At 38.9% G+C, this 14,394-nt stretch overlaps 1 protein-coding gene across 2 annotated transcripts in view; it reads left to right on the forward strand.

Moving 5' to 3' along the window:
• Positions 1–14,394, forward strand: part of METTL24 (methyltransferase like 24) — a 123,524-nt gene that overhangs the window by 58,784 nt on the left and 50,346 nt on the right. For both annotated transcript variants that reach the window (XM_069598133.1, XM_069598134.1), the window contains exon 4: positions 11,262–11,490. In XM_069598133.1, coding sequence (XP_069454234.1) covers positions 11,262–11,490 — 229 coding nt within the window. The remainder of the gene's footprint in view (positions 1–11,261; positions 11,491–14,394) is intronic.

Consider the following 14,394-nt stretch of genomic DNA (forward strand, 5'->3'; position numbering starts at 1 on the left):
TTCCATGTCCAGTTCTAATTGTTGCTTCCCGACCTGCATACAGGTTTCTCAAGAGGCAGGTCAGGTGGTCTGGTATTCCCATTTCTTTCAAAATTTTCCACAGTTTGTTGTGATCCACACAGTCGAAGGCTTTGGCATAGTCAATAAAGCAGAAATAGATGTTTTTCTGGAACTCTCGCTTTTTCCATGATCCAGTGGATGTTGGCAATTTGATCTCTGGTTCCTCTGCCTTTCCTAAAACCAGCTTGAACATCTGGAAGTTCGCAGTTCATGTATTGCTGAAGCCTGGCTTGGAGCATTTGAGTATTACTTTACTAGCATGTGAGATGAGTGCAATTGTGTGGTAGTTTGAGCATTCTTTGGCATTGCCTTTCTTTGGGATTGGAATGAAAACTGACGTTTTCCAGTCCTGTGGCCACTGCTGAGTTTTCCAAATTTGCTGGCATATTGAGTGCAGCACTTTCACAGCATCATCTTTCAAGAATTGAAACAGCACCCCACTCCAGTACTCTTACCTGGCAAATCACATGGACGGAGGAGTCTGGTAGGCTGCAGTCCATGGGGTTGCTAGGATTCAGACACGACTGAGTGACTTCACTTTCGCTTCTTACTTTCATGCATTGGAGAAAGAAATGGCAACTCACTCCAGTGTTCTTTCCTGGAGAATCCCAGGGAGGGCGGAGCCTGGTGGACTGCCGTCTCTGGGGTCGCACAGAGTCGGGCACGACTGAAGCGCCTTAACAGCAGTAGCAACCAGTACTCTTGCCTGGAAAATCCCATGGATGGGGGAGCCTGGTGGGCTGCAGTCCATGGGGTCACTGAGAGTCAGACACAACTGAGCGACTCCACTTTCACTTTTCACATTCATGCATTGGAGAAGGAAATGGCAACCCACTCCAGTGTTCTTGCCTGGAGAATCCCAGGGATTGTGGAGCCTGGTGGGCTGCCGTCTATGGGGTCGCACAGAGTCAGACACGACTGAAGCGATTTAGCAGCAGCAGCAGCAGCAACTGGAATTCCATCACCTCCACTAGCTTTGTTCGTAGTGATGCTTCCTCAGGCCCACTTGACTTCACATTCCAGGATGTCTGGATCTAGGTGAGTGAGCACACCATCGTGATTATCTTGGTCGTGAAGATCTTTTTTGTACAGTTCTTCTGTGTATTCTTGTCACCTCTTCTTAAAATCTTCTGCTTCTGTTAGGTCCAGACCATTTCTGTCCTTTATCGAGCCCATCTTTGCATGGAATGTTCCCTTGGTATCTCTAATTTTCTTGAAGAGATCTCTAGTCTTTCCTATTCTTCTGTTTTCCTCTATTTCTTTGCATTGAATCCTGAGGAAGGCTTTCTTATCTCTCCTTGCTATTCTTTGGAACTCTGCATTCAAATGGGAATATCTTTCCTTTTCTCCTCTGCTTTTCACTTCTCTTCTTTTCACAGCTATTTGTAAGGCCTCCCCAGACAGCCATTTTGCTTTTTTGCATTTCTTTTCCATGGGGATGGTCTTGATCCCTGTCTCCTGTACAACGTCACGAACCTCCGTCCATAGTTCATCAGGCACTCTGTCTATCAGATCTAGTCCCTTAAATCTATTTCTCACTTCCACTGTATAATCATAAGGGATTTGATTTGGGTCATACCTGAATGGTCTAGTGCTTTTCCCTACTTTCTTCAATTTAGGTCTGAATTTGGCAATAAGGAGTTCACAATCTGAGCCACAGTCAGCTCCCGGTCTTGTGTTTGCTGACTGTATAGAGCCTCTCCATCTTTGGCTGCAAAGAATGTAATCAATCTGATTTTGGTGTTGACCATCTGGTGATGTCCATGTGTAGAGTCTTCTCTTGTGTTGTTGGAAGAGGGTGTTTGCTATGACCAGTGCGTTCTCTTGGCAAAACTCTATTAGCCTTTGCCCTGCTTCATTCCGTATTCAAGACCAAATTTGCCTGTTACTCCAGGTGTTTCTTGACTTCCTACTTTTGCATTCCAGTCCCCTATTATGAAGAGGACATCTTTTTGGGCTATTAGTTCTAAAATATCTTGTAGGTCTTCATAGAACCTTTCAACTTCAGCTTCTTCAGCATTACTTGTTGGGGCATAGGCTTGGATTACCGTGATATTGAATGGTTCACCTTGGAAACGAACAGAGGTAAATAGCCAACTGAGAACATCTCAGTTGATGCTGAGGGAAGAAAGAGTCCCAAGCCACAAGTGGTGGTTCTGAAATGAAGCAGAAACATTTGGGAGTGTTGGGAGAGTTGTGAGGCAGATGTGCTGGGCAGGAGGCAAGTGAGTCATGGTGCTTCTACAGTCAGGCCCAAGCCCCAAGCCCCAGGGCTGCAGTAACAGACCACCCAAGCCACTGCTGTGCTTAGCCATTCCTGTTCTTACTGAGCATAATGAATGAAGCTGCAGCTGGAGGTGACCTTCTAGGAGTGCGAGGAAGACAGGATCTCTGGACACACTGATCAGAAGGCAGAGGCTGAATACCCTTCTCTGATCTGTGTCCTACCTTTCTTCCACCTCCAAAAGGTGAAGGGGGTATCACCTCTACATTCTCTCTAATGTCTGAAATTTCTTTACTAGGAATCAAAGCTTTTTATTCTGCAGTTAATGTAAAAGAATTTTTCTGTGAGTATACTGTGAGTCAAGTTCAGTTGAAAATTTAAAGCAGATTCATTTTAGTTTTGAAAAGGGATAGAGTAGACCAATTAAGATAGGGGAGGGCCCTGAAAAGAAAGGTTATGTTATGGAGAAGGGGAAAGAGAAGTGAGAAGAGGCTGTGAGGTCGTGTGATAATATTGTCTATTGCTCGACTTCAGATGGGGTCTGCCTGCAAGTCTTCTTATATATGAGATTGAGGGATGATGGTGGGGAGATGGGATAGGAATGAACATGGTAGCTAAAGTGAATTGGGAAAAATCACCTTTTAATCCTTTATATCCAAGATTATATTTAAGGGGTAGGAGTGGGAGTAGAGGAGAAAATTTGAGAAGGGATAATATGTAGATAAATATTTTTTGCCTCTTCTTTAGTTTTCTGACATGATGTACCATTTGGTTTTAAGACACAAATTCTCAGCATGAGACAAGAAAATTTGATATGTGGTTTAGACAATAAGAGCCAATATCTTAGGCAGAAAATCTGGGGCTTCTGGTTACCCTGAGCCTTTCAAGAGGAATGAATAAGCTCTGGAGCCAAAATTTCTATCTTTTAATAGTTTAATTAACACAGTAAGAGCTCATTTTTTATATGAATGAGGAACTAGAAAATCATGATTCCCAAGGACTCTTTTTAGACAATTTTTTCCCTAATCATCTTCCCCATGAAATTTTAATACTATGCACTATATCTATTTATGTAACATATATATTATCGATACTTTAAACATATACTTCAAGAATCAATCACCCCCCCCCTCCTCTCTTAGGGATGATATCATTCCTGTTAAGAATATATGTTTTAGATGAAATTTTGGCATTTTATACAAGGTTATTTAATAAAAATGAATAATTATAAAATATTTTAATCTACTATTCATTGTCATTTATGCTTTGGAAAACCTATTACTTTCTCTCTGACAGTGGTAAAAGAATCCTCCTGCAATGCAGGAGATGCAGGAGATGTGAGTTTGATCCCTGGGTTGGGAAGATCCCCTGGAGGAGGGCATGGCAACCCACTCCAATATTCTTGCCTGGAGAAACCCATGGACAGAAGAACCTGGCATGCCACAGTCCATAGGGTTGCAAAGTCAGACACGACTTAGTGACTGAGCACACACACTTACTTTCTCTCTGGTAGTTGGCAGTTTACAGATCTAGGTGATTATTTGTCCAGATTATCTGGTTCCTGCTGAAACAAGGAAAGGATGACTGATACTCCTGGGGAAAATACAATTGTCTTACTTCTTCCAACCTTTCTGTCTTCAATGATGAGAGTTAAAAACTTTCCCTATAAATGGTCTGATTTTTTTTTTTTAGTGTTTTTAAACAGCTTTAAATTGAGATATAATTCACATACCACACAATTCATCCATTTAGAGTACGATTCAATGGTTTCTAGTCACTGCAGTCAATTTTAGAATATTATCATCACCCCAAAACAGAAAGGCCTGTACTCAGTAGTGGTCACTCCCAATTTCCTCATACCCACTTCCTTCTTTTCATCTCCCACTTCTAGGCAACCATTAATCTATTTTCTGTCTTTATAGTTTCACCTATTCTGGACATTTCATATAAATGGAAGCATTTAATATGTGGTGTTTTGACTGATTTTTTCATTTAGCATAACACTTTCAAGTTTTATCCATGTTGTTACATATATCTGTACTTCATTCCTTTTTACTGCCAAATAATATTGCACTGTATGGATATAGCACATTTAATTTATTCATTCATCAGCTGATAGACATTTGGGTTTTTTCCACCTTTTGGCTACTATGAATGATATTGCTATGAACGTTCATGTATGGATTTTTGTGTGTGGACATATGTATTCATATCTCTTGGTTATATACCATTTTCTGTTCCCACCAACAGTGTATGTGCGTTCCAATTTCTCCATATTGTCATCAACACTTACTATTATTGGTCTTTTTGTGTATAGCCATCTTAGTAGTTGTGAAATGGTATCTCATTATAGTTTTGTTTCACCTATTAGTTAATGATATTGAGTATCTCTGCATGTGTTTATACTCTGAGTTTCTTCATCTTAGGGAACATAAGGACAGTTACCCTAATACTCCTAGAAATATTTTTAAAAGAATAATCAAGGGTTTTAAAGGGCCACATACATCCCTCCTACCCTTCAGTAGCATCAAAGGGCATGCAATTGCCAGTACTGTAGCTAGTCCAAGGGACACTTTCACGAATGTGGGAAAAGGCACCTCCTCCCTCAAGAACTTTTACTACCATCTGTTGGATAATCATTATGATGACTAGGAGTGGTGCCCCCTAGAGTTGTTTAATGTACAATCCACACAACTACGCTTAGGGATCCTGGTTGTGGTTCTCTGAAACATCAGGAGAGGAGGGCCAAGATGGTTACTCTGTTATTCTGTTACCTTTGGGTGTTTAGCCCTATAATTTGCCCCTTCCTAGCTTCCTATTTCTTCAACAAATCCCTCAGATTTGACAACCCTTCTGTGCTGAAGAGTTTGTTGTGATCTTAAACCTTTATGTCAACATATATGGAATAATATTAATATTTGTTAATATAAGCATGAATTATATAATTTATTCTCTCCTCCATATAGAGGGATAGGTTACAGTGTTCATGAAGGCTTATATCTTTGAATATATATATTGACAGCTTATCTGTTTCAAAAATGGCTTGTAGCTGGAATTTCTAGTTGTCCACCAATATTCATTGTTTCATTCTTCTTTGGCAACAGAACTCCTGAGTTTAGCAGAGCACACAGTCACCTTGCCAAAGACTGCGTATTCTAGACTTCCTTGCAGCTGCAAGGGGCCATGTGACTAGCTTTTAGCAATATGATATGAGTGCAAGTGATAGGTGCAATTTCTAGGCCATGCCATGAGGAGGAAATGATGTGACTTTCACTTCCCCTTTTACTTTTCCTGATGGCTGGAATGCAGTTATGATGGCAGGAACTGGAACAACTATCTTAAACCTTAAGGTAGAAGCCATACGATCGTGATCTGTGTTTATAATATATACATAAAACATATATTTAAAAAATTTTTGTAAAGTAAAATTTTTCCACAGTGAATTCTCTTTTCAGTTAAATAAGAGCAGAAAATAGTTTCCTTATAGACTAAATACATTTTTGGTATAAATAATACTTTTATTTTAGTTTATTACAGATATTTGTTCAAAAATATTTCTTCTTTACTACTTTTGAGTTTCTCCGGATCAAGCATCAGGTTAATTTATCTGTCTCTGATGTCTAGTGTAGTGTCTTGAACATATAAAGTGTTGCTGCTGCTGCTAAGTCGCTTCAGTCGTGTCCGACTCTGTGCAACCCCATAGACGGCAGCACACCAGGCTCCCCCGTCCCTGGGACTCTCCAGGCAAGAACACTGGAGTGGGTTGCCATTTCCTTCTCCAATGCATGAAGGTGAAAAGTGAAAGTGAAGTTGCTCAGTCGTGTCTGACTCTTCACGACCCCATGGACTGCAGCCTACCAGGCTCCTCCATCCATGGGATTTTCTAGGCAAGAGTACTGGAGTGGGGTGCCATCACCTTCTCCATATAAAGTGTTAAATATTTGTTAATATACACGAATGTGTCAGTGAAATACAGCCCATTCCATGTCATGTTGGATATTGGACCGTATATTCTGGCAATTCCAGGCCCCACCTAATAGTTTTCTTTCACTTAGTGCAGCATTTTGTAGGTTTGTCTGTCATCGTTCATCTATCTCCTCAGCACTAAGGATTCAGAAATAAGCAAGACTGACACAGTCCTTTACTTTATGCAGCTTTATTGTCTAGTAGCTGACAATTTTGTAGATCCCCAAGTTCACAAATATTCCTTCCATAATTCTGTGTCCTGCACTTATTTGCAGTGAGGTAGAGTGTAAAGCAGAGAAGGCGATGGCACCCCACTCCAGTACTCTTGCCTGGAAAATCCCATGGATGGAGGAGCCTGGTAGGCTGCGGTCCATGGGTTCGCGAAGAGTCGGACACGACTGAGCGACTTCCCTTTCACTTTTCACTTTCATGCACTGGAGAAGGAAATGGCAACCCACTCCAGTGTTCTTGCCTGGAGAGTCCCAGGGACGGGGGAGCCTGGTGGGCTGCCGTCTATGGGGTCGCACAGAGTCGGACACGACTGAAGTGACTTAGCAGCAGAGCAGCAGAGTGTAAAGAGCACATGCTTTAGAACTGCCTGGATTGAATTTGAGTCTTGACTTTACCCCTTTGGGCCACTTTTTGCAATACCTATGTATATCAAATTTGTTCCTGCTTTTGCTTTTTTCTCCTGCCACAACTTGACTAATTTAAACTAAGTGTGAAGAAGCACTGTTTTGAGTAAAGGAAAATAAGAATTACAGGCATTGATTAAATAAATGTAGTTTATTACTTGCCAATATAGTACATATTATATATTTAAATTAAGTGGATTTTGTTGAGTAAGAATAGCATAACAAAAAATTTGCAAATTTCAGTAGTTTCATGTTATTTAGTATATCACCCAAAATAGTTCCTCATCATCTAATAACTAACTTATATATGTATATGTGTACTTATGATATTTTTAATAGAAAATCCTTATACATGTGTAGAAAATTTCTGGAAGGATACACAAAAAATTGCTAAGTGATTATCTCTGGCAATTGATGGCTAAAATTCTAGTGGTAGGAAACTTTTACTTTTTGTTTTATATATTTATACACAACTTGAACTTTTTAAAGTGCATTTGTTATTTTTTTAATTATAAGAAATGAGTTTAAATTGAAAACATATCAATGTGTAATATAATGCTTACTAAAAATTTGTTATACAACTGTATATGATTAATTCTTAAAATTTTTTGAGGCCTTGATTAAAATATATACATGTTTTACAGCAGAAGATCTTTTCTTGAAATGATATTCTGAAAATTCAAAGAGAAATAAATCATTTACATTTCTTTACTCTAGAAAATTTATATACAAATTATATTTAATGAATACTTTTTTGACTAATGTTTTGATCTCTTAGTAAAGCTACCAAACTTCCATTTTTCTGTTGAGTTCCATATTTCCATGAAAACACAAGTTTGCTCATCTAAATTTTGATAAATTCAATTATGTGAAAATCTTTTTGGGACAGGTGATTTCTATAACATTCTGATCTATATAGAAACAAATCTGACTACTAAAAAATGCTTTGTAGTATCTCAGTTCAGTTCATTCAGTCACTCAGTCGTGTCCGACTCTTTGCAACCCCATAAATTGCAACACGCCAGGCCTCCCTGTCCATCACCAACTCCTGGAGTCTACCCAAACCCATGTGCATTGAGTCGGTGATGCCATCCAGCCATCTCATCCTCTGTCGTCCCCTTCTCCTCCTGCCCCTAATCCTTCCCAGCATTAGGATCTTTTCCAATGAGTCAATTCTTCACATGAAGTGGCCAAATTATTGGAGTTTCAGCTTCAACATCAGTCCTTCCGATGAACACCCAGGTCTAATCTCCTTTAGGATGGACTGGTTGGATCTCCTTGCAGTCCAAGGAACTTTCAAGATCCTCTCCAACACCATGATTCAAAAGCATCAATTCTTCAGCTCTCAGCTTTCTTTACCATCCAACTCTCACATCCATACATGACGACTGGAAAAACCATAGCCTTGACTAAACAGACCTTTGTTGGCAAAGTAATGTCTCTGCTTTTCAATATGCTTTCTAGGTTGGTCATAACTTTCCTTCCAAGGAGTAAGCGTCTTTTAATTTCATGGCTGCAGTCACCATCTGCAGTTATTTTGGAGCCCCCAAAAATAAAGTCTGACACTGTTTCCACTGTTTCCCCATCTATTTCCTATGAAGTGATGGGACCAGATGCCATGATCTTAGTTTTCTGAATGTTGAGCTTTAAGCCAACTTTTTGACTCTCCGCGTTCACTTTCATCAAGAGGCTCTTTAGTTCCTCTTCACTTTCTGCCATAAGGGTGGTGTCATCTGCATATCTGAAGTGATTGATATTTCTCCCAGCAATCTTGATTCCAGCTTGTGCTTCCTCCAGCCCAGCGTTTCTCATGATGTACTCTACATATAAGTTAAATAAGCAGGGTGGCAATATACAGTCTTGACGTACTCCTTTTCCTGTATGGAACTAGTCTGTTGTTCCATGTCCATTTCTGACTATTGCTTCCAGACCTGCATACAGGTTACTCAAGAGGCAGGTCAGATGGTCTGGTATTCCCGTCTCTTTAAGAATTTTCCACAGTTTATTGTGATCCACACAGCAATAGTATCTATTGCTGTGTGATCCACACAGCAATAGTATCTATAGCTCAGTTGGTAAAGAATCCACCTACAATGCAGGAGACCTTGGTTCAATTCCAGGGTCGGGAAGATCCCCTGGAGAAGGGATAGGCTACCCAGTCCCATATTCTTGAGCTTCCCTTATGGCTCAGCTGATAAAGAATGTGTCTGTAATGCAGGAGACCTGGGTTTGATCCCTGGGTTGGGAAGATCCCCTGGAGAAGGGAAAGGCTATCCACTCCAGTATTCTGGCCTGGAGAATTCCATCAGACTGTAGAGTCCATGGTGTCGCAAATAGTTGGACGTGACTGAGTGACTTTCACTTTCACTATTGCAACTCTTGGATTTACATTTAATGCCAGGGTTGTCAGTTAGCTATTGCTGTGTAACAAGTCATTCTAAAACTCAGTAGCTTAAAACCATTATTTATTATTGCTTATATGTGTGCAAATCAGTTGAATTTCAATTGATCCAGGTTAGGTTCAGCTGAGAGACTCTACTTCAGGCTGAGACAGCTGAGGGCAGCTCTGTGTTTCAGAGAAGGTCAGTGGATTGTCTGGGGCAGCTCTGCTTCTTGTTTTTAGTTTCTTTTCTGAGCCCAGCAAACTATCCAGGGTATGTTTTTTAATCACAATAATGGTACAAGAGAGTAAACAAAAGTGCTCAAAGCCTAGGATCAGGACTAGCATCATGTCCGTTTCTGCTAAAATGCAAGTCACATAGTCAAGCCAAAAAATCCAGGGGCAAGAAAGAATACTCCATCCATGATGAGCATGGCAGTAGTGTGGATGAAGGGGTGAAGACTTAGGCCCAGCAAGTCGTCTTGCAACCCCAGATTAGATAATGAACAAACTGGGAAAAAGCTCAGAGATTATGGTGGTCTGAGCTGTGTGGGCTCAGTTCAATATAGGAAACAGGATCTCTTGGGTAGAAGGAATGGGAGTGTTTGCGAGAAGAGTGTGGAATCTTTTTTTAGTCACAATTGTCAAGTGAATTAGAGCTGAAGAATAGCAGAGGGCTGAGACGACATGGATCCAGTGAGAATGAAGCAATGTAGTGGGAATGAAGGGAAAGAAACAACAAGGCAAATAGAATATGAAGAATGTCTAGATGGAAGATCTCTGTACTGAAGACTTATTTCGGTTAACTAAATTGTCATCTAATGAGCTTATATATTTCCAAATGATAAAATAGTCTAAAATAGTAGAGTCTAAGAGAATGATGCATTTCTTCACTGGGTTCAAGATTGGCCAATGCATTACAGGTACTCAGGGATTTTGGTATCTCTGAAGTGAAGTCGCTCAGTTATGTCCGATTCTTTGCGATCCCATGGACTGTAGCCTACCAGGCTCCTCTGTCCATGGGATTTTCCAGGCAATAGTACTGGAGTGGATTGCCATTTCCTTCTCCAGGGGATCTTCCCAACCCAGGGATCGAACCCAGGTCTCCTGCATTGTAGACAGACGCTTTACCGTCTGAGCCACCAGGAAGTCCTTGGTATCTTTAATCACATCTAAATATAGTATTTGGGCAGAAAAGTCATACTTACTATTAAAAAAAAAATCATCCTCTCGGTTAATTTAATGCTTTTCATTCAAAATGATGCTTTAATCAAAGCTATGAATCTTACATCACTAAGTAAGAAATATTTCTCAGTTAATTAGAAATTTGTAAGTACATGAATATTCCATAATGTGTTACCTAACTGGGTGCTTAAGTACAATTAATTCCTAACTTCTTCCCCTCGCTTAAGTGAATTGAGGTGATATACCTCTTTTGCCTCTCGAGTACCAGATTCAGTAGAACCACATACGTCTGCCTTTTTTCTTTAACTGTGCTATTTAAAATACACCCCATTTCTAAAGAAAGCAGCTGTTGTTTTAAGTCAAACTGCACGCACAGCACCATGGCCATTACGAGGAAGACAAATTACCTCGTTAGCAGAATGCACCTGTCCCTTAGGGAACTGATACTTGGACTTTTATTTTTGACATATTCTGAGACTATCTTCTGAGATGACTAGATAGTCTGTTTCATTGATACTACAGCTTATATCTTTTAAAAAAATAAATTGGATATGCTTTTACATGTTTGAACATGTGATTCTCTAGTCTGCATTTAGCACCTAATTTCTCTCCTTTCTTTTATCCAGAAGCTTTTAGCTTTAATGCTTTTTGTGAAGGAAGGTTTATTGAATGTGTATAACCAGCCATGTTCTAAAATGGGAGAAGGCTTGATATGACTAAGAAAATTGGCCTTGGCACTATCATTTTTGTCAGTTAACGCTTTTTCTCCATTATATTTTTTTGTTATTGATTTCTATCCTCTTTCTTTCAGCCTAGGAAGTGATGATACCCATTTTGAGGTTGGCATGGCCAGCAGTGGATGTGAAGTGCATCGTTTTGATCCTAGCATTAAATCAGCTCATGCTCTGGAAAGTGAGCATCTTTGGTATCACCGTTTGTCCATCGACTGGCGGGACCCCCATCCAGCTGTTGCTGCCCAAAAACCGTATAGCAACACCAGAAAACTGGGAACCATTTTGAATGAATTTGGGCATCACAAGGTCAGATTTTTCATTTGATTTCATAATTAAAATGAACAAACTCATAAGCTGGGTTTTTTTTAAATGCAAATCAAGGATTGGATAGTTGAAGGTTCAGTTTTAACCTTATTATTATTTATAGAGTCAGCTCTGTAGATAAAAAGTTTTGTCAAGGATAGAGATATTTAAATTGATTTCAAGGTTTTAGTTGCTGTTGAGTAGTGCTTAAGGTTTTGACCAAGACTCGGCAAGGAGAATAAGAAACTAATTCTGATGGTGGGCTCAAGAGTACCATTTCCATTTGGCAATTGATTTTAAATTTCCAGACAGAGCAAACTACTTATATTGGCTTCAAATACAAAAAGTAATCAGAGCCAGGTTTATGTTTGATAAGAGATTGCTTGTGTATCATGTTTCTCACTGTTGTAACAATGATTTTGGGTCTCTGGGCTCTTAAAGGTCAGAAGATATGTGTAGCTTTGATTAAAATGTACTTTGTAAGGTTGAATGGACATTATGTGTATTGCAACTGATACAATTATATCAAAAGATGTCAAATCTCTACAAATATTTTATTGTGAATGGATAGCAAAAGGAAACTTTATCTTTGAACTGTGTGTTTTGAAAGCAGTTTTTAGTGTAAATGTGACCAGCTGCATTCTGTAAGGTGAAGTGAAGTCGCTCAGTCGTGTCCGACTCTTTGCGATCCATAGACTGTAGCCTACCAGGCTCCTCCATCCATGGGATTTTCCAGGCAAGAGTACTGGAGTGGGGTGCCATTTGTAGATGCCAGAGAAATTCTTCTGAGAGTAGTTGTCTTGCATTTGATTGCCAACCCATCCTGGGCTTAGCCTCCCTTGGCTTATTATCCCCAGAGATGGCATGTAATTTAGGACATGCCAGAATGGGTGTTCCTGAGACACAGTATATATATGGAATTCAGTTTTAAACCTGAATTGGCTGCTTGATCCTTAATAAAAAGACTTCCTCTGCATTGTTCTTTTTCCTGCCCTTCCCCCTCTTCTTCAGCTTCCTTTTTAAAAAAAATCCAAAAAACAGAAAACAAAAACTTTCTTTAATTGGACAGCAGGAACTTCTTCAAGAACAACTTCAAAGAATTTGGTGTTTTTAACATGTGTTTTGAATTTTGTGTTTGTATTTTGATTTGCCATTGAGAGTAACTAGCATGTAATAGTTAGGAGCCTTAATGAAACACATATAGGAGTTTGGGGATAAAAATCTTTGAAAAGAACCCAAAGAAGTGAGAGCATTTTTCAGAATTTTATTTTGTTTTTGCTGTTTGTTACCTTCATAGACTTTTTTTTTTTTTTTTGTGGCTGAAGATTATTGCCTTGACCCTTTGACATGTCAACTCTAGATTATTCAAAGAGCTAACTACTCATTCTTTGCATTCATTTAGGAGTCTTACTAGTCTGCCTTCATGCTTTTTATACCCTGGTCCTCTACCTCCATTCTTCAAAGAAAAGACTGAGTATCTAGAGGTGAAACACAAAGCCATTTTGCATTTTTTGATAATATTTTAGCCAGAGATTTAGTAAATGTGAGGATAAAATGAGACTTCATAAAGTGATCTGTGGATATAATTTATCTATGCCACATATTGTATGAAAAATGTCTACCAGGTAGACGCCTGAATTGTTTCACTCCATGGAAGTTGCAGTGGGCAAACCTTTATGCTGTAGATAAAATATCATGCTTCTTATAACACTGCTTCTCACACAGAAGAAATATTTACAGAGATTCCTAAAAAGGAAAAATGTTTTAAAGGATTTTTAAAATATTCCTAGGGCTATTATTTTTATTGAAAACACTAATAATGGCATGTAAAAATTATTAAGGTGATAATTTTATGTTATGTACATTTTACCACAATTAAAAAAAAAGGAGGAAAGAAAACCCCATAAATAATGAAAGTGATCTGGCTCAGAATTGCCACGTATGTATTTTCCCCTTTAAAAAAAAGTCCCTTGTTGAAAATTTAAAAGATACAGATGTTCTTTCATGAAGATTTTTTTTGGGTGAATGCTTTAAAACAAAAACAACAAAATTTAAAGCCATTGGTGAATGATTGCTTCCATTAGGAACATGCTTCTAGGAGCTACGTGGTGCCAGATAAAAGGAAACCTCGGTTCTGGCCTGCAGCAGACAAGGTCTGTTTTCATTTTTCACCATGTGTACAGACCCTGATAAATAGGATGTATCTCTGGCAGGGAAAACAAATAGGAAAAACACACTAAAAAATGTCAGTCTGTTTGCCTTGCCTCCTTCACTTATTTTTCCTGAAAGTGACTGTAGAAACCAAAGGGGTTTTGTTGTTTTATTTTCACTTCATGACTTTAAAATATCTCATATAGTTTTGTGATGCTTTCCATTTTAAGCGGTTATTTTTCTTATCTTTAACCATACCTAGATTCCAGTCACTCAGGCAAAAATGTAGGCAAAAATGAAAGGCAGAGTCTTAAGATGGTGACAGTAAGATGCATATGGCTTTCATACTGCTTTTAAAACTCTCTGGCAATTTTAACTTCAAACCATAAATCAAAAAATCTCTCTAAAGCGTCAAGTGAGAAGCAGCTGCATCAGCAAAAGCGTGTGCATGAGAAGCCCAGTCTGTCAGGGAATAATATCACCTGGATTTAGCATTATTTGGAATGATTAACTGTCTTCTTTTGGCTGAGTGCTTATTGCTCTAACTATGCATCCGAATTTTTCCAGGATGTGATTAGAAATATCAAATCTGAGGTTTCTGCTTATATTAATCATAAGGTTTATTACACAGAATATCCCTAAATGATCCAGGCTGGTTAATGAGAAATTATTTTCAGTCATAATCATGCTGATAATAATATGAATAACAGGACTGCATTAGAGCTTACCTTTGTAAGACTCATTACTCTAGGTTTG

This window comes from Ovis canadensis, chromosome 8 (assembly GCF_042477335.2).
Source record: "Ovis canadensis isolate MfBH-ARS-UI-01 breed Bighorn chromosome 8, ARS-UI_OviCan_v2, whole genome shotgun sequence".
NCBI classification, from domain to species: Eukaryota; Metazoa; Chordata; class Mammalia; order Artiodactyla; family Bovidae; genus Ovis; species Ovis canadensis.